Below are 24,512 nucleotides of genomic sequence, written 5' to 3' on the forward strand. Positions count from 1 at the left end.
CACTCACAGAAAAGAGGTTCAGAGAAGTTAAGTTCTCTGCCCCAAGTCATAGTTGGAAAGCAGCTAAGAAACCAGGTCTGGCCAAAGGCAAACCCATGATTTTTCTTTTACTGTCTCCTGTTTCCCAACATGCTGAGATCAAGGGAGGGTGGCAAACTATAGTCTAGCCTGGATCAATACCTAGAAGTACAATATAAGAAAGACCTTTGGGACAGACTGTTAACCAAGGCTATCAAGAAGAAACAAGAAATGCCCAAAGTAGGGTCGAGCATTGGGGAAGGGAGTTGGAGGACTTCCAGGGAATCCTAGACTTAGGCCATGAAGAAAGTAAGAAGGCATAAGTCTTGAGGGAACTTGGGAGAGAAACTGGTTTCCAGGGACCCAGAAAGAAAGACCAGTGAGGCCACTGGGGTTACACTGTGAGAGCAAAAGAAATGCTCCTGTGGGCACTGGACTTAGGTCCATCCTGAAACACTGGTGACCTCCAGACCCCCAGCCTCCCATTGCTGTCTTGATTAGGACTCCTAATGTTCCCCAGACTGTCTCTCAATGGCCTCATTCACAGTGGAGTTCAACTTCCAGGTGAATAACCGGGTTGGTAATAGAGCAGGTGAGAACTGAGAATGCTGGTCCAATCTGGATGTGCGTAGTTCAGTTTTTAGACCAAAGAATATCCTTACACTAATTCCTGTTTACACATGGCACATGGGTTTCATTTCACAGACCAACTCTGATCAGTGACAGCTGCCTGGAGCACCACAGGGAGAATGACTCTGTGGCTTTGTCCAAGCTTATGGGGATAGAATGACATAGCTGATTAGCGATGTCTGCCAAGGGGGTACAATAGAAGAGTTAAAGAATGTACGCTGTTGGTCGGGCACAGTGGCTCACGCCTGTAATCCCAGCGCTTTGGGAGGCCGAGGCGGGCAGATTATGAGGTCAGGAGATAGAGACCATTCTGGCTAACACGGTGAAACCCCGTCTCTACTAAAAATACAAAAAAGTAGCCAGGCATGGTGATGGGCACCTGTAGTCCCAGCTACTCAGGAGGCTGAGGCAGAAGAATGGTGTGAACCCGGGAGGCGGAGCTGGCAGTGAGCTGAGATCGCACCACTGCACTCCAGCCTGGGTGACAGAGAGAGACTCCGTCTCAAAAAAAAAAAAAGAAAGGGAATGCGTGCTGTCACAAAGTCAGGCTGTCTCCTCTTCCCAGACTCATGTCCTCCGTCAATGTGATTAAGTTGCTCTCAACGTCCTTATTCGAATCATTGGTAAGCGTTTGACAAGATAGGTCTAGGGATGCTGCCATTAGGTGCAGTTTTGACACTGACCTCTATCATGGTACTGATGTACAATCATTGGATATAGTCTGTCATATTTAGCGTTACTTTTGAAATTGTTTTCCAGGCTACATTTTCCAATTGTTTGTCCAAAAGGGACTTTTTATGGAAAACTTCCACTTGGGATAGGAGAGAGTGCATTCCCTTTATGATGTCCTTTCCTGAGATGCATACACTGAGATGTTGAGAGGTGAGTGGATCACAGGGGAAAAGAGATAAGCCCTCTCGCTTATGATCCCTTAGGTCCCATATTTAGACAGCAGCACTCTGAGGACTCCAGCTTGTGGTCTCCTTTCATGCCCTGAGTAAACACTGAGTCTCGTGGGGAAAATGAGCAGTAAAGATTACGCAGAACACAACAAAAATAAACAGGCGCACTCCATTTCAAGCAGCTCATACTTTTATCATAAAATACAAACTTTCTAAAATTAAGTGTCTTACTTCTATTTTACCAACAACAACAAAAACAAAAATCACTCATGTTAGCTAAATACAGATGCATAAGTGGTTGAGCAAGCAAGTATGAATATGAGGAGCGTGTGTGTGTGTGTGTGTGTGTGTGTGTGTGTGTGTGTGTGTGTAGCTTGTGCCATGTGTGAGGGGGGCTGTTTGTGTGTCAGTGTTGGCCAATAGATGAATCTGGTCTTGCTGTTTTCTGTCTGTGACCTGGTCAGAACCTTGCCTTTCCAAACTTCATACCAAGCTTTTGCAGAATCCAACAATTCAAAAAGCCCTTAGCCCTGATCCGAGGGCTAAGGGAGGAAAAGGGGGAAGAGAAGGAGATCTAAAAGTTTATGCCATTCCCACTGGAGGAAAAATAGGGGCTGTGCATCAAGGGCCCTCCGGATGTCGAGCCGAACCTGGAAGAGAGGGAGGGTAAACGCCATGATGAGATTCCTAATGTTATCAGAAAGGATTAGAAAAAAAATAATATATTAATTTTTGAAACAGTGAAGACCATGACAGGCTTAGAAGGTAAAGGCTTTGCCATAAGAAAAAAGCTTTGGCCTTGGGAAAGTGAAATATTAAAATAATACAATTAGAGGACAATTAAGCACTTCTCCTTATGCTTACTTGGATCAGGAAGCCCCTGGGAGCCAGCAAATATTGTTTCAATGAAGCCTACACTCTGTCCCTGCCCAAGACCCATAGAACAGGGACCCTCTCTGGACCTAAGCATCTTACCTGTATTCCTGTGACCACTCTACCTGCCTTAGAGGACCAGATGTGTCCCTCAGGAAAATCTACAACATCAGAGAACTTAGAGGCAAGTCCAGCATAAGATCTTCGAGGCTGGACAATCCTAGAGTCCCTCCTCCCCTTACCAGCACCAAGCTAAATCAGGCCCTTCACTCCAACCCTGACTGAGAAGTAAGCGTTGAGACATCACTGAGTGCCTAGGTCTTTGCTAGACCCTCAGGGAAGGAAGAGTTAAGACGTGTGCCTCACCCTCTAAGAGCAGAAATGCACACGCTTCTCCTTTTCTCCCTGGCACACTCCTATCCATACTTCAAAATAGAGTTCAAAAGCCATCTCCTCTGTGAAGACTTCCCTGACCTCTCCAGATGGAATCATTTACTCACACTTCTGGAATCCTACTGTAATTTCTTCACCCATCTGCTCAGATATTTTGAATGAATGGGAACAGAACTCAATACAAATTACAGTAGAGCAAATGGCTAGATTTAATCTAATCCTGGGATTCTCAATCACTTTTCAGCTGGCCAGATGCGTATTATACAAGAGATTCACGTCCGTGTTACCCTCCTATGAACTGATGAAACAATTCCTCAATTGGAGGAGGGAAGAAGCAATGGAAATAGACCACGGCATTCATTTGTAATGCCTCAGCAGCTAACTGTGTCTGTTGCTCACTGAGGGTCCATAGGCAAGTTAGGCTGGGTCATCTCACTCCCTTCTCACTAAAATAAGTCCCAAGAGAGCAGAGACTTTACCTATTTCATATCCAGTGCCCAGGACCTGACACAATGTGGGTGCCTCATAAGCAATCCATGCCCGCGGTAACCCAACCTCTATTTCTCTCTTTCAGAAATCATATTAAAAGATCATTCAGAAATTGTAATGATATTATTACAGGGATACCCTGCCTTCTACTTACAAAATAAAGGCTGTAACCCATACTTCAGTATTTAACAATTATCAGTAATCAACAATGATCATGACACAGCTCATATCTGATTGCCACACACGCAGCTAGCTCCTCCAGGTTGAGAACTTCTGATCAGATCAACGGCCACTGGCATGATCAAGACAGTATGTACACTAGAGGGTCAGGAAGAGGAGCAATCTGTGTGGACAAGAGTTAACAAGGAATGCTTCCTGGAGGAGGAGGAGCTTGAGTAGCCTGTTGAGTATGATGAACATATGTCTTGGTTTGCCTGGGCCAGCCTCTATGTTGGTATTTCTAGTATAATTATTTTATAGTTTTTTATTTGAAACAGAGTCTTACTCTGTCACTCAGGCTGGAGTGCAGTAGCACAATCTCTACTCACTGCAATCTCTGCCTCCCAGGTCCAAGCGATTCTTGTGCCTCAGTCTCCCAAGTAGTTGAGACTACACGTGTGCATCATCACACCCGGCTAATTTTTTGTATTTTTAGTAGAGACGGGGTTTCACCATGTTGGCCAGGATGGTCTCAAACTCCTGACCTCAGGTGATCCGCCTGCTTTGGCCTCCCAAAGTGCTGGAATTACAGGTGTGAGCCACTGCATCTGGCCTGGTATATTATTATCTGTACTCCTTTTAACTCTCAAATTTATTATTGCTCGGAAGATAAATTGTATGTTTATCCCACCCTGATGAATGTATACAAATAGACTTGGCAGAGGGGAGGGCTCTACTTCTCCTTCCCTGAGGACATGGAAGCCCCTCTCTCCTTCCTCTCCCCTTTACACAGTTTTTTCTCTTGATTCCACCTCTTCTGCTGACCCTCGTTGTCTTCCACACTAAACTTTCTGCTTAGGCCCATGCATCTTCCCCAGCCAGGTGCAGCCTCACCTGGATCTTGTTCCATCCAGCACCTCACATCACCACCCCAAAACCAGCACTTTGTTCAGGAAACACTGTCTTCACTTGGCTTCCTGCACTCCACTTTCCCATTTTTTCCCCACCTCACTAGACAGTCCTATTTATTGATAGAGTCTTTGCTGGTTCCTCCACATCTCTGCAGCCTCTACATGCTGGAAGTCTCAAGGCTCAGCCCTTGGACCTCTTCTCTTCTCTATACTTGTGTATTTTGGGCGATCTCATTCCATCCCATCCCATTCCTTGAAATATCATGTATATGCAAATGGCTCCCAAATGTATTACCAGCCCCAATCTCTCCCCTGAGTTCCGGACTCCTATATGCACCTACCTATCCAAAGCTCCACCCATCTGTCTAATGACACTCACAATTTTCACATGTCCAAGACTGACTCTTGGTAAACAGATCCTCGTTCTAGTCGTCATGACCTTGGTTGTTTTTTGTTTTTTTTTGTTGTTTGTTTATTTTGCTTTGTTTTGTTTTGTTTTTGAGATGGAGTCTTGCTCTGTCGCCCAGGCTGAAGTACAACGGCATGATCTCAGCTCACAGCAACCTCCGTTTCCCAGGCTCAAGTGATTCTCCTGCCTCAGCTGCCCGAGTAGCTGGGATTACAGGCACTCACCACCATGCCCAGCTAATTTTTGTATTTTTAGTAGAGATGGGGTTTTACCATCTTGGCGAGACTGGTCTCAAACTCCTGACCTCAAGTGATCCACCCACCTTGGCCTCCCAAAGTGCTGGGATTACAGGCATGAGCCACTGCGCCCGGCCCAATGACCTTAGTATTTTGGCATTGCTACTGCTCCAGTTGCACAAATCAAAAACCAAGGAATTTGCTTGACTTTTCCCTTCCCTCATTACACGTTCAACCATCATCAAGTCCCACCAATTCTACCAAGAAAAGAACACATCACAGATCTTTTCACCTGCCCCCTTTCCCAGGGCCACTGCCTTCATCCATGCCACCAATGCCTCTTGCTCAATATAGAGCGCCTAGCCTACTCCCCTGCCTCAGCTCTTACCCTCATAGTCCATTCTTCAGACATTGGCCAATGTGATCTGTTTGATATAGAAAATTAGAACACGTCCTCATCAATGTAAAAGCCTACATGGTTTTCCACTGCTCCTGAAACAAGATTTCTAGTCATGTCTACCAGGCCTTGTCTAGTCTGGCCCTGGCTACCTCTGATTTTAATTCCACGCACTCCGTCCCCCACTGTTTGTGCTGCAGCCACAGGTTCCCACCTCAGAGCCTTTGCACTTTCTATTCTTTCTGCCCAGAGGCTCATCCCCGACATAGATGCATGGTTCATTCTCTCATTTCATTTAGATCTTGGTTCAAGAGGCTACCCTTGATTCTTCTCCCCATCCTAACCCATATCCCAAGGACCTGACTTTGCATACTTGCTTGTTTATCTCCTTATTGTCCATTTCTCCTCCTAGAATGAAAGTTCCTTAAGAGAAGGAAAACTTTTGTCTCGTTCATTCCATTATCCCTGGTGCCTACAACAGTGCCAGGCACATACAAGGTGCTGGATCAATGTTTTTTGAATGAACAGATCATCCCCTCTGGGTACTCAGGCTTGCACCCTTTACATTATTTTTCTGACCTCATGATCCTGGTTTCCTCAGCCTCTCAGAACGCCAATCCACCCCGCTCCTTCTCCTCACCCTCCTCTTTGCCTCCGCTGTCTCTGGCTCTCCCCAGGCTGTCTCCCACTTCTCAGGCTGCTCCTTCCTCGGGTTACCTTCCCACTCCTCCAACCTCTGCAGACCTGTGGAGACCAGGTCTCAACCTTCTGGTCTCACAGCTCCCGATCGGTGGTTCCCGAAAGCTGACTGAGGAGACATTAAGACCACTCTTTCTCCCAGACACAGCCAGGGCTATCTCCTTCGGCAAGTCTATCTTCCCAGAAACCAGAGTCACCGCACAGAATGTGGGAAGTTGGCCAGCCTGCAGGCAGCTTATCTGGGTCTCTATTCTCACCTCTAGGGGATGATAATCTCTCCCATAGGCCCCTAGAGCCACCTCCAGACCACACCCTATCCTGCTTCCTGTTTCTCTTACTTCCAGCCCATCAATTCACTCCGATGTGCATAAATCTTCCCTGGATCCCCAGGCCTAGCAGTCCAAAGCCTTTCATAATCCAGTCCCAACCTCCCTTTTCCAATCCTGTTTTCCACCTTTTTCAGAGACAAATCTAATGCTTCAGCCAGATGCCTTTATTCCCCAGGCCTCCAGCTTGCCGCATGCCTTCCCATCTGAGGGCCTTGCTCCTCCTGCCTGGAATGCCCTCCTCCTAGCACTGCTCACAGGAACCTCCCCCGCTGCAGGGATCCTGCCTCTGTCCTCGGGCCACTTTGATGGCTTTCACTTTGCCAGGGCACTAACATTGTTGTACCCACATTTCATCTGCTCTCAGTTCTCTGAAGGGAAGAAGCATATGCTATTCATCTATGGGTCCCCTGCAGGCTAAATTCAAATTAACTACATGTGTTAACACAGCGTTTCCCAGGGTGTGTTAGGTGGAACACACCATGCTATACTCTGCAAGAGAAAGGAAAAGAGAGGGAGGGAGAGAGGAAGAGGGAGGGAAGGAGGAAAGAAGGAAGGGAAGGGAAGGGAAGGGAAGGGAAGGGAAGGGAAGGGAGGAAATATTTTTTTAAAAGGGTGTGGATGCTGGGCGCAGTGGCTCATGGCTGTCATCCCAGCACTTTGGGAGGCCAAGGCAGGCAGATCACCTGAGGTCAGAAGTTTGAGACCAGCCTGGCCAACATGGTGAAACCCCGTCTCTACTAAAAATACAAAAATTAGCTGGGTGTGGTGGTGGACGCCTGTAATCCCAGCTACTTGGGAGGCTGAGGCAAGATAATCGCTTGAACCTGGGAGGTGGAGGTTGCAGTGAGCCGAGATCGCACCATTGCACTCCAGCCTGAGCAACAAGAGTGAAACTCCATCTCAAAAAAATAATAATAAAATTAAAAAGGGCGTGGATTTCATGTTTAAATAATACTATTGACCACCTTCTTGAACATTCTCCATACACCCTAGGAAATTAAATGATCTGAGAATTCCAACAGTTAAGAAATCTGTTTATCTCTGTTTCCCACAGCTTTTCCCAAACAGATCTGACTACTGAAACCACTTTCTGCATTTATGCCTTTTAACAAGCTATTTGGAGAAAATACTGATTGAAAGGATGAGAGTTTGGGGACACGGATCGGCACAGCAGGGAAGGTTCTGTGATGGGGAGGTGGAAGGATGGGAATCTCTGTCAGGCTGGGAAGTTTGGCCTTCATCCTATAAAGTGAGTTTCTCAAACCCGGGCACCCATTCCCCAGGGTGTGCCCGGGAGACTGGGATTCCCAGGAATGACACAGCACCACCTGACGCTTGGAGCATCCATATTAGTGGAAGGTTTGGTGGGTGGGAATGAATGGCTATGTATTATTATATTAAAACAAACACAAATTTATGACTCAACAGCATGTACAATTTGAGTAGAATTTTCAGCCAGAATGTTGAGTTTGTTGTTGAGCCAGAATGTTAAGCCCTCAGACCGTCCCAGGAAATAGGAGCTCCTTGCCTCTGCAGTTTGGGGAACTTGGTGGAAAAGTGTGGGTAGCCTTGATAAGCAGTCGAAGGCTCTTCAGCAGGGCCCATCACAAAGTCAATGGGATGTTCGGGAGATTAGTCTGGCAAGGAGCTCAGGGTGCGGACAGTGGGAGGTGAGAGCTCTAAGGAGATTAGCTGGCCATGTCCTGTTGTAACCAAGCACATGGGTAAAGGCAAATGTATCACTGCACCAAATGCCCCTGCCTGTGGAGAGGGGTATCCATTTGTTATGAACCACGTAGTTGCATTTCTGCAACCAGACCTGAAATGCACCTACAAAAGGGGCCCACCAGGGCCCAGACCCTCTTCATCGCTGCACCAAGTCCCTCCAGGACCCACACAACCACTGGCCTATGGGTACAGGGCCCATCCCACCCCACAGCCATGGAACACAGGTACCAAGAGAGCATTGGCAAGCCCACTCAACTTGCTCCCACTCCCACCAGCTTTCTGGATACCCTTAGGCCTCCAGTATGGGCTAACTCACCCATATGCTTGGGGAAAGAGGTACTGCGGTCCATCTCCTGCCATTGGGGGAGGGTCTCGGGGGTTGGCAGACATCTTTGGAGGTGTCCTCTGAGGGTAGGGATAATTGGGTTGGACAAAAGGGATGTAGCTCAGTAGTGGGGTGTAGGAAGAGCGGAAGATCTGCTGTCCCATCTGCTGTGGGTTGTATGGCGTCACCTGCAGGCCATAGAGAAGAGAGGGGTGAGGTCACCATTCCCTAGCCCAACTCTAAGCCCAGCCACCCGCCCCCAGCCTCAGCTCCTGTGCCCCTCAGTCACTGTTGGGTACGTAGAAGGCAACATGTTGGAATGGAGAAAGCCTAGGGCTCAACTTCTGTAGTGAGTTCTACAGAAGTTGAGCCTATATGTCTTCTACAGGCATATAGCACATAGCAAATCAATATTATTTCCATTCTCTTCCCTGTTTCCCTAGCTTTTCCCTCTGTCAATAATCATCTCAAAAGCCCCTTGTTTATTTTTAAGGCTTTCATTATCCCCAGAAAGCTGTTGTGATTTACACAGCTCTGGCTTCTATCTCTCCTGAGATCCTTTCAACAGATTCCAAGTCCGAGACAGCCCTGCCCAGTGGAAAGTCCTGCGATGGCAGCAATGTCCTACATCTGTGCCATGTGACGTGGAAGCCACCAGCCACACACGACAATTGAGCATTTGAAATGTGGCTCATGGGCATGAGGAACTGAGTTTTGAATTATACTTAATTTCAGCTAATTTAAATTTAAATAGCCACACATAGCTGGTGGCTGCCATCGTGAACAGTGTGAGTCTAGGAGGAAGGGCAAAAAAGGGCAATGGGGTTGAGTACAAACTCTAGGGAAATACAGGAATTCAGTGGGGCTTCTGAGATTGCCCGTGATGAACTCCAACCAAGAGCTGGGGCTCCCACCATCTTGCCGCGACAAGGCAGAGACCTCATCCATCTTGTTGACCACTCTCTTCCCAGCCCTATGACAGTGCCTGGGACACAGTCGCTGCTTAACAAACATATGTTAAATGAATGAATGCAAGAAAAGGAGAGAGAGGAAAGCGAAGAGGGGCAGAAGGAAGGAGGGAGGAAAGAAAAGACCACTAAGGCATCTTCTTGAATACCTAAATGATGCGGGGCTCATTACCTTATGAGCACTACATTCCACTACTGACAGCTCCAAATATCAGAAAACCTTTTCTCATACGGAGCTGACGTCTATCCTCTTCTGTGCTGAGGGGAGTATCAGTCAGAACTTGAAGAAACTTCTGGATTTCCATTTTAATAGCAAGTCTGGGGTCCAAGTGCTCAGGAATCGGGCACTCTGACAGCCCTCTCTCACCCCATACGCCCTTATCTAAAAAAAAATCCACAAAGGGGTGTATGTGATGGCTGGGTGTGATGGCTCACGCCTGTAATCCCAGCACTTTGGGAGGCCGAGGCGGGTAGATCACAAGGTCAGGAGTTCGAGACCAGCCTGGCCAATATGGTGAAACCCCGTTTCCACTAAAAATACAACAATTAGTCGGGCGTGGTGGTGCGTGCCTGTAGCCCCAGCTACTCAGGAGGCTGAGGCAGGAGAAATCGCTTGAACATAGGAGGCGAAGGTTGCAGTGAGTTAAGATCATGCCGCTGCACTCCAGATTGGGCAACAGAGTGAGACTCCGTCTAAAAAAAAAAAAAAAAATCCACAAAGGCTAGCACTCATTGAGTGCTTAAAATGTGCCCAGCCCTTCACATGGATGCTGTCATTAAAACTCCAGAAAGCCCTGTGAGGTAGGACCATTATTATTGGAAACAGGAAATCTGAGGTTCAGAGAAGTGAAGCAACTTTCTCAGTGTTTCCAGCATCTGAGTTGTGGTCAGAACCCCGGAAGGGTAAGCCCAGAGCTCATACTTTGTTTCACACCAGCCTCTCTATGCTGTGTCCTCTCTGGAAACCTGAGTCCTCCCTCCTGGTTCTCCCCAGTGTTCTCCAGTGGAGATGTGAGGCCTGGGGATGCTGGGCACAGGTACCAAATCCCAAGGTGATGAGCTAAAGGTCAGAACACACCAAGAGCACCTTCCAGGACAGATGGGAGTCATGACCCCGTGGGTCAGTATGGCAGAAAGTACCCCTGTCCTCATGGGGGAGGAACTGCCTGGCCCTGGGAGGGGATCAAAATGGAGGAGGCAGGTCCTAGGGCTCACACGATGTTATCAAAAATGTGCCCCTGATTCCATGTATCTGATGACACTATAAAGTAGAGCTTTGTAGCCTGCTCTGGAGCCGTCTCCAAATATAATCCTCACTGACAAAAGCAATGGAACAGTGTGCCCAGAATGCTGCATTTATATAAAAATGTTTATATAAATAGATATCGCCGGAAAAATATGTTAAAAAAACCCATTAAACAGTGATTGCCTCCAAGTTTTAAAATTTTTTACCATGTTTTTTATTACTTTTTTCAAATACATACACATGCATGTGTGCGTACACATACACGTAATTGTCTAAAAATATTCTCCCTGGAGCCAGGTCAATGATATTCCTGTTCAAGGGGTGGAGGCAATGGGGCTGAGGTTTCCTGACCCAGATCATCTCTCATCCCAGCTTCGTCTCAGGATGCAAGGGTTCCTGCTGCTGAGAAATCAGTGCTGGCCCAGGTGACAAAGCTGCCTACACCTACGGGCTCTTCCCTACCCTCCCGAACATTCTAACACATTTCAGGTCAGAGGTGCAGTTTGCACAGAGGGTGGGGCTCCCTGTGGAGACAGGAGAGGCAGAGGCTGTATGAGTTGGAGTGTGGGAGTGTCCACCTTTGTATGGAGGAGCAAGGCCAGCCTGGGGCTATGGCAGGCTGGGTGTTGGTGCCCTCTGCTCCTCCAGTCTAAGCTCCTTTCCTCATACCCCCATCCCTGCCCCAAGACTCAATACCCCTCAATGTGCTTCTGTATCCATTTGTGTGCCTGTGCCTGCACACAGACCCCCGCAGCTTGGTGGCATGTGTACAACTCTACCTGTGTTTCTATCTGCGTGTGTGTGTGTGTGTGTGTGTGTGTGCATTTCTCTTTCTGCTGCTTTATTTTCAGGCTGTATTTTTGTGCATCTACATACAAGACGTAGTAAAGCATGGTCATTGGCACGCCAGCCTGCCAGAGGTCAAACCTCAATTACTGTCCCACAGATATTTATCCCGACCTACCCATGAAAGTAGTGTTGCCAGATTTAGTAAATAAAAATACAGGACACCCAGTTAAACTCAAATTTCAGATAAATACATATTTTTAGCATAAGTATATCATGTGAAATATTTGGGACATAACTTACACTACACATTTTTTCCTTGTTTATCTGAAATTCAAATTTAATTGGGTGTCCTGGATTTTAACTGGCAACCCTACATGGGAAGAATATGACTCCTCAGTCCCACTGACGCTGAGCAAAGCCATGTCGTTTGCATTGGCCAGTGGAAGGTGGGTGGAAGTTCCCACGGACAGGTCTGAGCTGAGGATTTCAGAGGGATCACGTGTTTCTTCTTGCCCTGTTGGGCTCTTGCCATCCACCGTGGAAAGAGCAACAGGTACTGAATCTTCAGCACAGGCCCAGGAGAGGCACATGGAACCCACGTAAACCTGATCCACAGCCCAGCTCAGCCAGCCCGTAGACCCGAGCAAGAAATTAATATTCATTGTTGAAAGTCCCTGAGATGTGGGGGCGATGTATTGGTATTGCCACAGCAACACCTAATTTGTATGTTCACTTTATGACTTTGAGCAAGTTACTTAATCTCTCTGCGCTTGGGTTTCCTCATCTATAACCTACCTCACTGAGTAATTTTGAAGGCTAAATTAGTTAGTGCAGACACAGTGCTTACGGACAGGCCCAGCATGCACGAGGGGCTCCCTTAAGTGCCCTGTGTTGTCACACAGGGACATCAGTTTGTGATTTCCACATGCATGCCAGCATGTGAGTCTGTACTCCGGAGCCAATGGTAGGCCAGGTGGCTGGTCACCAGCTGGACCAAGAGGAGGGAGCAGATGCACCCTGTGACCCAAAGGCCTTCATGAAGCCGGGACAGAGGAGGAGAGAACGTCTACTCACCTGTTGGGAGTAACATCCCAGCTGGGGATGCAAAGCCTGCTGATAGGGCATCCTTGCTGCCTGCTGTGGATACAGGCCCTGGGGAGAAAGAGAGGCTCAGTATGGCCAGGCAGGTGGCTCCCTGCCAGAAGGCAGCAGCTTCTCAGCTCAGTCCCCAGACAGGGTCGAGTTTGTCCCATCACATCGCCGGCCACACCCATGGGCTGTCTGAGGCCAGCTGGAATCAGACCAGGAGAAGCAGGACTCACACCACACAGGAAGCCCCTCTTAGGCAGCCTTCACAGCCTTTCCAGTGAGTGTGGGAGATAGGAGCTTCAGGAGCCTGACTGCTTCCTGGGTCCCAGATCTCTCTCTTAGTGGCTGTGTGACCTTAGGCAAATCACTTCGCATCTCTGAGCCTCTTTTTCCTTCTCTAAAAAATTACATGTGCTCAGGCCCACAAAGCCTGTGAAGGTAGCCACATTATCTTTGTTGCTGTCCACACAACTTTTGTAAATGCCTTCCCCTAATCCCATACCTGCCCCCTGAAGACACAAGGTGTCCATGCACATCTCTACGTGTGAGTGTTGGTTTGCATCCATGTTTAAGTACACCTGCATGTGTGTTTGCACTTGTGTCTATGCAGCTGTGTATTTCTGTGTACAAATATACAACTGTGAACCCAGGCGTGTTAGTGTTGCTGTGTATCTATGTGCCCATGCATATAGCTGTGTCTGTAGCGTACGGAGAGGGGCAGTGTGAGGATGAATGTGTTAACACATCTAAAGAGCTTACAATAGTGCCCAGCACATACTAAGGACTCAATGTTCGGTGTGTTTGTCATCCCTCACTGCCTCCTCTCTTAAAAAGCTTTCTGGCAGTTCAGCCAGATGGGAAATTGATATTTTACTCACAATTCTGTCTTGGGGTGCCCATGTGTTCACACACAGACATAAGACACACACACACACATATACACACACCCGCAGAACTGCTGCTGTGGCAGTGGTCATTTCTAGTCCCAGACTCTGCCTCCACCTGCAAATCCAGTTTTCCCTTAAGATGAGGCTCAAAACCCAAAGCACCTCTCAGCCCAGGACATCTCAGAAGATCCGCTGCCCGAGAGGCTGCCTTCATTCTGGGCTCAGCTTGTGCCAGTGACCAAAGTATTGATGATGGCTGATCCTACACCCTTGAGGATTTCCTCATGGCCTGTGGACTTTCTGACATGGAGTCTGTGAGCAGGCCTCCCTGTTCTCCTCCTGCTCCATCTTCCAGGTCCCCAAGAGTGCACATCCTCTCAGAGCCCTCCTTGCTCTCTGCTCCCATGCAGGGGACACTCCTGACATTCCCGTGCTCAGGCTTCTCCCACTTCCGCCCACACCTTCACCTGAAACCACTCACCTGCTGCCCTTTACTCCAAGCCCTACAGCCTGGGGCAGCCTCTCTCTCCCATTATGACCACTGCCCAGTCCCTGCAACGCCAGCCTCTGCCTGAACCTGGACAGAGCAGTCAGACTGATGGGATTGCCTTACCTGTTCCCAGCCCTCTGTGAGTTCCAAGGCCACTAGGCAGGTTGCTAAGTGTCCCTCCTCTGTTTCACCTCCTCCTCTGAACCCCGTGAGCACTCATCTCTGCTTTCTACAGGCAGTTGTGCACCTGCCTGTTTCTATGTGTGTACATCAGACACGCATATATATTGTTTGTGTGCATGTGTGTGTGTGCACAGCATCATCCACAAAGATCTCTGCTGGGAGCATTCTATGTCATCATTTTCGAGGTTCATTGTGCCCTCTCAGAGGGTGGCCAGAGCTATGCTGCCAGACTGCAGAGCCTAAGTTGCGCAGCTGAGCTTCCTTATGGGACTCTTTCCTCTTCCCTCTGCCTCTTTTTCATCATCTTCTCCCTCAGGTATAGCACTGAGCAGTCTTCAGAATGCCCAGCATGGGCCACGCCATCCACCCCTCACAGGAGCCCATCCAGTAGGGACAGCAGAGCACTTAAGCTGGTGGCCCTGGTCCTCCTGGCAGCACCAGGGAGGAAGGTGCCCGTTGCTTTCTACAGCCAACTTTCCCAGCCACCACCATCCCACACCTGCTTGTGCCAGGCTGCCCTAGGTTCTGTGGATGGCAAACAGCTGCCCACCGCTGCTCAGTCCCGGGGCGGATTCTCAGGAGATGGTGCCACACTCATGAGTTAGAAAACACTGCATGACTTCAGCAATATTTCTAGTTATTAGAATTGCAAGTTTGTAAAATCACAGGGAAGGGTAAATAAACATTCACTCTTCTTTTCTTAAGCCGTGGCTTCTTCCCATGCACCCTCCCTTCTTAATTGGGAGCAGAGTTCCTTTATGCCAAGTAGCCCAGGAGCCTCTGAAGCTCCTCAGTGTTGGGGACTTTGTCTTCCACATCTCTGAGTCCTCCCACCACAGAGCTCTGAGTAAATTGATTTGGGACCTCATCTTTATTCCCAGTACTAAGGAGGGAAGAGACTAGGCTAGACCATTCCCCATTTCTCCTCTCTGTCCCCTCAAGGTCTGTGAAGCTCTCTGACCCCATTTCCTTGGAAGATTGAGGCTGAAGAATAATAAAAACCAACATCTGTGTAACAGCTTAAATTTTAAAGAGCCTTTACCCTTCCATGGACTCAATTAATCCTTACAACCATACCAGTAGCTGCTGCTGCTGTAATTATTATGAACCCATTTCACAAGTGAGGAAACCGTGACTCTGAGCAGCTAACCAGCCTAAGGCCTAACTTGGAAGCAGCAGAATCTTTAAAGCCAAGTCTACTGATTTCAAAACCTGCCTGCTATTATCTCAGGCCCCTTGTTCAGCTATCTTGAAGCTGGACAGCATTGTGAGATCACAGAAGCTGGGAGAAGGTAAATTATGCTGTCCTCCCTTACCACCTGGGAGGACCAATGCCTTCCACAGCCAACTTCAGCTGGGCCCATTCAGTGCTTAAACTGTCTCATAGAACCCAGCAGGCCTTACCAGCCAGCGTCCTTCTGCTGCTTCAGTTCAGAAGGGCAGGAACCTCATAGACAGCCCTACGATGCTAAAGACAGAGGACCTTCATGCTCAGAAAATGGTATGTCCAAATCTCACCCACTCCAAAAAGTCAGAAGAAATTAACATAGCAAAGAGATGCTATCCCCACTTAATAAAGCAAACCATTGCAAATTAGTTTTACATGGTGAGCTCTGTGAGGGCATTTTAGAGTGAATTGGCTTATACTAAATGAATGATGCAGTTGTTTCCCCTTTAGAGATGGAGATGCATAGAGCTGATCTCTGGTTTATTCCTGAACTTGTATTATACTCCAAGATTCTTTCTTAGTCACTTTTTTTTTTAGAGACAGGGTTTCGCTATCTTGTCCAGGCTAGCCCTGAACTCCTGAGCTCAGGCAATTCTCCTGTCTCAGCCTCCGGTGTAGGCTGGGGCTCCAGGCACACGCCGCCACACCTGACTAGAACAATGCTCAGCCTATAGTAGGTGTAGGGAGAAAAGGTTTTCAAAATTACTTAAATTAATGAGCAAATAAATACATAGAAATGAGTAAATCATGAGTAGGTGAGTAAATGAATAGTGAATAAGCACACAAAAATGAAAGGGTAGAAGCATATTGGTAAAGGAGTCAGTGAATGAATGAACAGAACATTTCAAGACCTGTGTAAGGACAATAGACTACTAATATGAAACTGGTCCACGACAATAAACTACTAATGTGAAACTAGTCCACTTCAGCTTCCTTCTTAGGTCACCTTTCATCACAACCTCTCACCTCCACAGTGGGGTGTGAGCTTTCCTTCCCTGGGGAGGGGATGGGTACTTGTTCTCTTTAGCAAACTCACACACAAACAAAAAGCTTGCAAACAAAACAGAGAGAGACTTTGCTAAGTTCCTTTAAGATTCAGAAGCTAAGCCTGGTGGGGCAGATTGAAGAGTCTTTATATAGAGAAGAGCCAATCCCCTTTCCCTGTAGGACATAAGCCTTGTGCTGTGTTGAAAGGGAAAGAACAGCATAGGGTTCCTGGGGATGGAGAGGGGGGAAGGGACATAGCAACAGGACAAACCAAGTTGGAAATATTCCCTTCTCTGCTTTCTTACTTCAGGCTGTGCTGGGCCAGGCTGCGGCAGCAACTTGCCAAGGTCCTGGATGCACAAATTTGAGTTCCTGCCCTTCCCCATACAATGACATACAATTCTAGAGAGAAGCCAGTGAGGGGAACAGAAGACAGAAATCTTAGGCATGGAGAGTCTTTCCTGAAAAAATTGAGTTCTACCTAAAGGGACTATTTAAGTTATTGGATTGGGCTAAGGCTTAAACCAGAGTGGACATTTATTTAATTTTTCCCTCCTTCTACCCAGTGGGTGGAAGCTCTTAAGGGATATTAAGTTAAATTGACGAAATAAAGAAACTACATTTTCCCTGCATAAATAAGTTCTGTGAGTAGAATTTCCAGCCCTGCTACAGGTGCTTCACTGTCCCTTTGTGTCTGGCCACTGATTTTCTCCTTCAGCTACGAGCCCAAGAACAAGAATGTGTGCCAAACAACCTTGGTTGATACAAGCTAAGACTGCTTGGGTGTAGTGTAAGTAAGGTGGCCATATACACTCAACCCATGGTATCCTCAGAGGATTGGTTCCAAGGCCACCCTCCCTCCCCTGCCCTGTGGATACCAAAATCTGAGGATGCTCAAGTCCCTGATATAAAATGACATATAAAGATGCTCAACTCTCTGATATAAAATGGTATTTGAGGGCTGGGTGCAGTGGCTTACGCCTGTACTCCCAGCTCTTTGGGAAATGGAAACGGGTGGATCACACGAGTTGGGGAGTTCGAGACCAGCCTGGCCAACATGGTGAAACCCTGTCTCTACTAAAAATACAAAAATTAACCAGGTGTGGTGGCGCACATACCAGTAATCCCAGCTACTTGGGAGGCTGAGGTAGGAGAAACACTTGAACCTAGGAGGCAGAGATTGCAGTGAGCCAAGATCATGCCACTGCACTCCACCCTGGGCAATAAAGTGAGACTCTGTCTCTAATAAAATAAAATGGCATATGAGGATGCTCTAGTCCCTGATACACAATGACATATAAAGATGTTCAAGTCCCTGATATAAAAAGGGATATGAGGATGCTCAAGTCCCTGATATAAAATGGCATAGTATTTGCACGCAGCTTATGCACATGCTTCTGTATCCTTTAATCTCTAGATTACTAACAATGTCTAATAATGTACTATGTAAATAGTTATTATACTATATTATCTTTTATTCGCATTATTTTTTGTTGTTGTATTTTTTTTAATTGTTTCCTTCTTCAAGTATTTTACATCCAAGCTGGTTGAATCTGTGGATGTGGAACCCGTGGATACAGAGGGCTGTCTGTAATTTGTTGTCCAAACCAGGACACTTGAGAGTGAAAAGAGATGCCATTAATATTATTCTGAAACAGAAGACCTAAATTGGGACTGTCCCAAATAATCTAGGATATATGTCATCCAACTTCAAAGGAAGTCACAGGAAGGAGGTGGGAAACAAGGACTGTGACATCATCTTCTCCTGGGAGCCCAAGCACTTAACCAGCCACTACTAGCAAAGAGGCTCTGCAATAAAGAGCACAGTGTGAACTGGAATTCAGACAGCGGAAAGTTAGGACTAAATATACATATATGTGTTTGTGGAGGTGTGCACACGCATGCACATGAACCAAGGGGTAGATCTGATGTGACCACAATGAAAAAAATAACCAACAAGATGACAAGTTGACAGTGCCCTTCCATAGCCCCAGCGAAGCCTCTTGCATGTAGGGAAGGGATTCAGAAGAGTCTAAAGACTCTTTGTGAAATAGACTCCCTGCCAGCCACGCCTCCTCTGTGGCCAAAACCCCTGTGGATGTCCACAGGAGAGCCAGGCCCGTTCACTGACCTGATACTGCAGGAAGGTAGAGTGATTCGTGAACACTGGTGGAGGTGGATAGTTCAGGTTGAGCCAGAGTGGCTGGTTCAGGGTTGCTGAGGTCAAGGCTGTAGCAAAGTGTGGAGTGAAAACATTCCCTGTGTACTTCGGGTTGTTCTTGTCAGCAACCGTCACAGGTGCGTTAACTGCAAGTCACAGGAGAGGTAAAGCGGGTCAGTAATGGAGGCAGGGAAAGGCCAGGACACCTTCAGCATCACAACTTCCCTGGGGATTCGCAGTCTCACAGGTCAGGTCCTTTAAGCTCCAAGAGGGTTCTTCAAAGTCCTAGTACATTTCCAACTATAGGTAAACATCATTAGTTCACACCTTGCCAATTTGGAAGGGATGAAAATCCCAGAAGGTCTGGCTTGGAGCTTTTCTTTCCATCATTCACTAGTAAAGAAGGCAGTTTAGCAAGGGAATACAATAAGCCAGATTGCTAGGGCTATATTTCACCTACTTACAAAATGAAATTCTTTCAACTGCTTTGGAAAAATCCAACTTTATGTGAACCACTGCTATGCCATTGGAATTCATCCTTATCAAATGATTAAAGCAGCCCTCCCTAAGGACATATATTTGGCAACACTAAGAAACTTTCACAGGTTGTTGTATCTATATGGGAATTAAAAAATATATATTTTAAAACATTAAATAATTCAGCATGCAGTGAATCAAAATTGGTTTAAATGAATGAAGTTAGGCTGAGTTGTTTCAAGATAAGAATCCTGGCTTCTTCCTTTCTACAAGATGTTGTAGGGGGTTATAAAACCAGAAATGGGTCCTCAGTTTCCCCCTTATTGGCATCCTTTTGGGAAAAGAGGTTTGATGAGAACACTTATAGGAAGAGAAAGCAGGAACATAATCTCAATGCAGAAGTAATCTACAGCAAGGATTTTTTGTTTTGGCTTGGGCAATTTGAGAGGATATAATACATGCTGGGTCAGGGCTATATTCAGAAGTGACCATTAATAATGCTGATGTGACCCTCGAAAGCCAACCACATTTCTCTAGCAACTGTATTCCCAACAAGGGATATAGGGAGAAAGTTACTGCCCCCATTTTATGGGTTTAAAAACTGACACCTCTAGAAAGGCCGTAAATTGCCTATAGATAAGACAGCCACTTGGTGACAGAGCCACCCTGAAGCCTGTGAGGGTCGCTGCAACCCCCCCTCCCCTCCAGTCCCTCCCTGGGTAGGTCAGCTCACATTTCAGCTCTGGCCCATCCACTTCTACTTTGTTTCGAAGTCTCGGCTGCCCACTTGGGTTCTTGGTGGCCCCAAGGAACTCATAGAGCAAGTTCTTCTCAGCTGGACATGCAGGTTTCTTGGGCGGCAGGGTCAGTGATGCGGTGCCCACTGGGTCACAGCAACCCTCCTCACCACAGGTGTCCTTCTGGCTCTGGGGCCACTGACTGAGAAAGAGGCTCTCTTGACCCTTTGTTGGCTCCTTGGTGCCAGGGCTCCATTCTATAGCAGGAGAGAAGCTGAGTCAATGCCTCTGGAAGGCCAAGTGCTGGATGCCAGAAGCACCTTTCTGTGGACTAAATGATGAATCCTCTGGAGCACACACCTAAGGCTTGGACCACTCTGGGGGACTCTGTTTCGGCCAAATACAATCCCAATCTCTCCCTGAAACCCTCCCTGGCCCCCGCCCATTCTGATCCCCCAATCTCACGCATCCATCAATCCATCCATCTGTTCATTCATCCACCCATCTGTCCATCATCTTTGCCTTTCTTCCTTCTATCCATCTACTTATTCATCCACCATCTGTCCATCCATTTGACTGTCTATCCATCTTTATCTTCCTACCTTCCTTCCATCCATCCACTCCTTTATCCTTCCTTCTATCATTCCTTTATTTGAATTACCTTTCTTTTCTTTCCTCTCCTTCCACCCTTCCTTCCTTCCACCCTTCCTTCACTCCAACCATCCATAGTGCCAGGCTGAGAATACAAGGATATTGTGGACACAGTTCCTGCTTTCAGTGAGCACATGGCTTAGTGAGGGAGTCACACATTCCTACAAAACATGTGGTCTGAGCCACACACTTTGGTCTCTCATCCTGAATTCTACTTTCTTTTTATTACTCACAGGTGATTCAGCTCACTTCTCAGTGCCAGGCCTTGACCTGAGTGCTGGGGACACAGTTGTGAGTCAGAGCCAGACTGTGCCCTGCAGGAGCTCATAACAAGGAAAAAAAGAGACACATTCCCAGAAATAGCCCCAGGACAAGGCAGATGAACACCACGAGGTGGCAGAGGGAAGAAATGGAGAACAGGGTGGCTGAGACTGCTTCTGTCTGAGAAGGTTCCTTCCAGAAGGAAGTAAGGTTGCAGCAAGGCCTTATATCCAGGGGTACTGGGGAGGAAGGCATGACAGGCATGGATAACTGTGGGCAAAGGCCTGGAAGCATCAAGGAGACATTGTGAGTCATTGGATATGGCTGGAGTGTGGAGCAGGGACAAGATTGGTGGCAGACCCAGGTCTCTCACTAAAGAGACTGAGCATTTATTCTCCCAATGCAGACATACTTTGGGGACCATCACAGGATCCTCCACAGCAGTGGTGGGAAACCTGGCCACCCACTGGATGGCTATGCACTGCACTGCCCAACAGCAGGCACCGGGATCTCTCTGGATGCCAGAAAGGACCTGTGCCTTAGTGTTACCTGTTGATAATAATAGACCTGATCCCACCAGCTTTTGGCCCCCTAGCCCAGAAGCTTGGGGGCTGAGCTTGGGGGTGAAGGCTGTCTTCCTAGCCCCATTCCAGCAAAGAGCTGCTCTAGCCTGAGCCAATTTAGGAGGAAACAACATTTTTAGCAAAACATTCCTAGAGTCTTTTCCAGGAGTTCCCCCGGTTGCTGAATTCAGCCCCTAGCCAGTGAGCTGAAATAACAGTACCCACTAGTAATAGCCCTTTCCCCAGAGACATACACACCTGCAGCTTCCCACTCATATTTACAGGTGCCTTAGACATCTACAAAGCTCCCTCTTCCAAGGTCTGGACCCACAGACACATACACATTCCTATCTGTTGTTCCTTTGACTTAGTGACATGTACACAACTACACACGTGACAGACACATGCACAAATGTGTACACAGACATGCTTAGATACACCACTCCTGCATTTTCTCTAAGAAATACACTCAAACCTTCAAAACTCCTTTTGGCATACTTTTGCCCACACATTCGTACACACAGCAAGTGGTGGGTGGGGTGGGTGGGACAGAACTACCTCCAATCCAGCAGCCCCATCCAACAGGGAGGTATCTATGGGTCCCTCCTGGAGAATAGGTAGGAGGAAGGTCTCCCCTCTGGGAAGAGCTCAACCATCTCTCTCCTACAGCTCCTCATCCTAAAGCCCTCTGGCTCCTAGAAACCTGTCCAGGACCCAGAGTTCAGCTTGCTATCCACAGCTCTGATTCCTTGGCCTTCCTGCAGTGCTCCAGGACACAGAATGTTCAGGATGACTTTGCTCTTATTTTCTCAGGTAGATGAATTTGGACCCTCCCGATACAGGTGTATCTCAGTTATCCATCCATGCTCATAGCCCAGAAGGAATTGTTCTTTTGGCTAACATGAGTATGATCACTCTCTTAGTGACTGCTGACTCTAGGCAATGGCCATGGCCATCAGCCTACCTTCTTGGAACCATATAGTCTGACTGGTTAGATTAGAACAACACACAGAATCCTGGGCATAAAGTAGGAGAAGATTGGGAGGTGGCTGGCTTTCCTGGGAAGAATGTGAGCTCCTCAGTAAAGTAAGTCCCAGGAAACAGATCCCAGAGTCAACAGTCTGCACTGTGTCTGGATAATTTACACATATCCCCCCTACCCCAGAGAGGGAGGACCAGGCCTCATGTCCAGAAAAGGTGCCTCCATGAGATAGATGCCAAATGACCCCAGCTACTAATCAAATTTCTCTTCTATACATCTTGGCATCCCCATGCTTCAGTTTTGCCCTGAACCCAGCTGGGGTAAACACTTCCTTCAATGTATTCTGGATACCTGTTTGATTCCAAAGTTAAGCCAGTTACTACATGGTGCCTATTTCTCTTCTCAAAGTATGTTGAGATCAGGGACTCTGGGTTTGCTTACAAAAGCTGTGCCCTGCACAGGGTCACCCAGCAAAAGAAGCCTGTGGAGGTTGGAAACAGCCTTTCCCTCGGGGCTGTGCCCACCAGAGAGGCTGCTTTGTCCTGCTTTTGCACAAAGATGCTTTATGTACATGCTGCAGCCCTGATTGGCTTCCTGGGAAGGACCTCCTCCTTGCAGGCCCACTCTACCCCAGTTCCAGCTCCACTTACCCATCAAGTGGTGCCTCTCCACAGCAGGGTCAGCCTCGGGCTTGGAACAGATCTTGGCAAACACTGGGAGCTGCCTCTTCTGAGCAGGGAGCTCAGGGAGCTTGTCAGGGGGTGCAGGAGGAGGTGGGGGAGGCAGCAGCAGAAATGGGCTCAGCCCTGTGGGCTCCTTGGCTTCAGGGCCTCCGAACAGGTTGTCCTGTAGGAAGTCCTTGGTGACTCTTGTCTCGTTCAGCACCCTCTTGTTGTCGGGGGCCTTGGATGTCTCAATGGACTTCAGTGGGAACTGGGACAGAAGCTTGCTGACCTCCAAGTTGGAGTCACCCAGGATGTGGCCCCTGTCCTCTGTCCCCTTGCTGCTCTTGACCTTGGCGGCACGCAGAATGTCTGTGACAGTAGACGTGGCAGAATCACAGTCCTGCCTGCTGCTGATAATGGGCATGGCCACCTTCTGCTTCAGAAGCTTGTCTCCGACAATCATGGAGGCTCTGGGGCGCTCATTACTGCCTGCCGCTAGAGGAGGGGTAAGAATGCAGGAAGCCAGCTCTCTGGTCCCCTCAGGAGAGCTGCCTGGTGCCTCCAGCTCCCCAGAACTCTCTTCGACCAAGATTGAGTGCTCTTTAGTGAGGCTCAGGAACTCCTGTTCCACCAACAAGGAGATCTCATCTTTGCCACTGCTGAGCTCCAGAGCTCTGGAAATGGGTCAGAGAGACAGACGGTGTTAGTGCCAGCTCACCAAGGCATGGCTCTGCAGAAGGACATAGGCCCCAGAAAACGGAGATGGATGCATAACATGACAAAAACACACTTCCAGGTAAGAGAACCCAGCGCACACAGTGGACCCCTAGAGGGTCCTATACCACAGTGGTGGGATGCAGTACTGAGAACATGGTTTTGAAAAATGGGGAAACCTGGATCCTCTCCCAACAACCTTGCTGAGTGAGCTGGGGCAAGTCACAGCCTCACTGAGCCTTAATTCTAGTCCATTCCTCCTTGTTCTTCATGCTCAGGACCTGAAGCAATGAAAGACCAGAGAAGGGGTTCACTGGCAAATTTTACCCAGCAGCCAAGGTGTCAGGAGCAAGCCAACAGCTCTAAGTGCAGAGTCTAGGGTGCTGGGGCTGAGCCCTGGGAAGCCCACAGGAGCGTAGCGCAGCCCCCATCACCTCACTGCAGAATGGTGGAGTGGATAGCCTGAGCTTACACCCTGACCCAGTCACTTCCCATCGGTATGACCCTGGGGAGATTGTTCAGCATCTTGGTATTCTGTCTCCTCCTCTCATTACTAGGAGTATCATAGAGGTGCAAAGCACTTTGAATGGTGTCTGGCATAGAGTAAGGGCGATTCAAAGGTCAGCTGTCATGTTTACACCACTGTCAACCTTGGTTGGTCCCTGCTCCTGGATCTCATACAGTAGTGTCTTGGATACTCATGTTCACTCTGGCATGGCCTCTGACCCAATCACAGCCTGTGGACTGGGTCTCACTTCATGGGCAGCACCAGCAGTTGGGAGATCCCTGCACTGATTCACTGGGGTCTTCCTGAAACTAAATATTGGCCTCAACCTGCACCTTGGACCCTGGGTCCTCCACTACACCCTTGCTGGTCAGCACCTGTCTGATAGCACCTGATGGTCTCCTGGATCCTAGGCTCCTCATTGCCACTTC

The 24,512-nt window shown here is 48.0% G+C and overlaps 1 protein-coding gene across 1 annotated transcript in view; it reads right to left on the minus strand.

Moving 5' to 3' along the window:
• Positions 1 to 2,015: 2,015 nt before the first annotated feature.
• C1H1orf94 (chromosome 1 C1orf94 homolog) overlaps positions 2,016 to 24,512 on the minus strand; it is a 41,078-nt gene continuing 18,581 nt past the window's right edge. Inside the window, exons 2-7 of the mRNA XM_015134882.3 lie at positions 22,848 to 23,536; positions 19,737 to 19,997; positions 18,497 to 18,672; positions 12,576 to 12,653; positions 8,490 to 8,686; positions 2,016 to 2,200 (exon numbers count right to left, since the gene is read on the minus strand). Of these exons, the coding sequence (XP_014990368.1) occupies positions 2,125 to 2,200; positions 8,490 to 8,686; positions 12,576 to 12,653; positions 18,497 to 18,672; positions 19,737 to 19,997; positions 22,848 to 23,536 (1,477 nt within the window). The 3' untranslated portion in view covers positions 2,016 to 2,124. The remainder of the gene's footprint in view (positions 2,201 to 8,489; positions 8,687 to 12,575; positions 12,654 to 18,496; positions 18,673 to 19,736; positions 19,998 to 22,847; positions 23,537 to 24,512) is intronic.

The sequence above is a fragment of the Macaca mulatta genome, chromosome 1, assembly GCF_049350105.2.
Source record: "Macaca mulatta isolate MMU2019108-1 chromosome 1, T2T-MMU8v2.0, whole genome shotgun sequence".
NCBI classification, from domain to species: Eukaryota; Metazoa; Chordata; class Mammalia; order Primates; family Cercopithecidae; genus Macaca; species Macaca mulatta.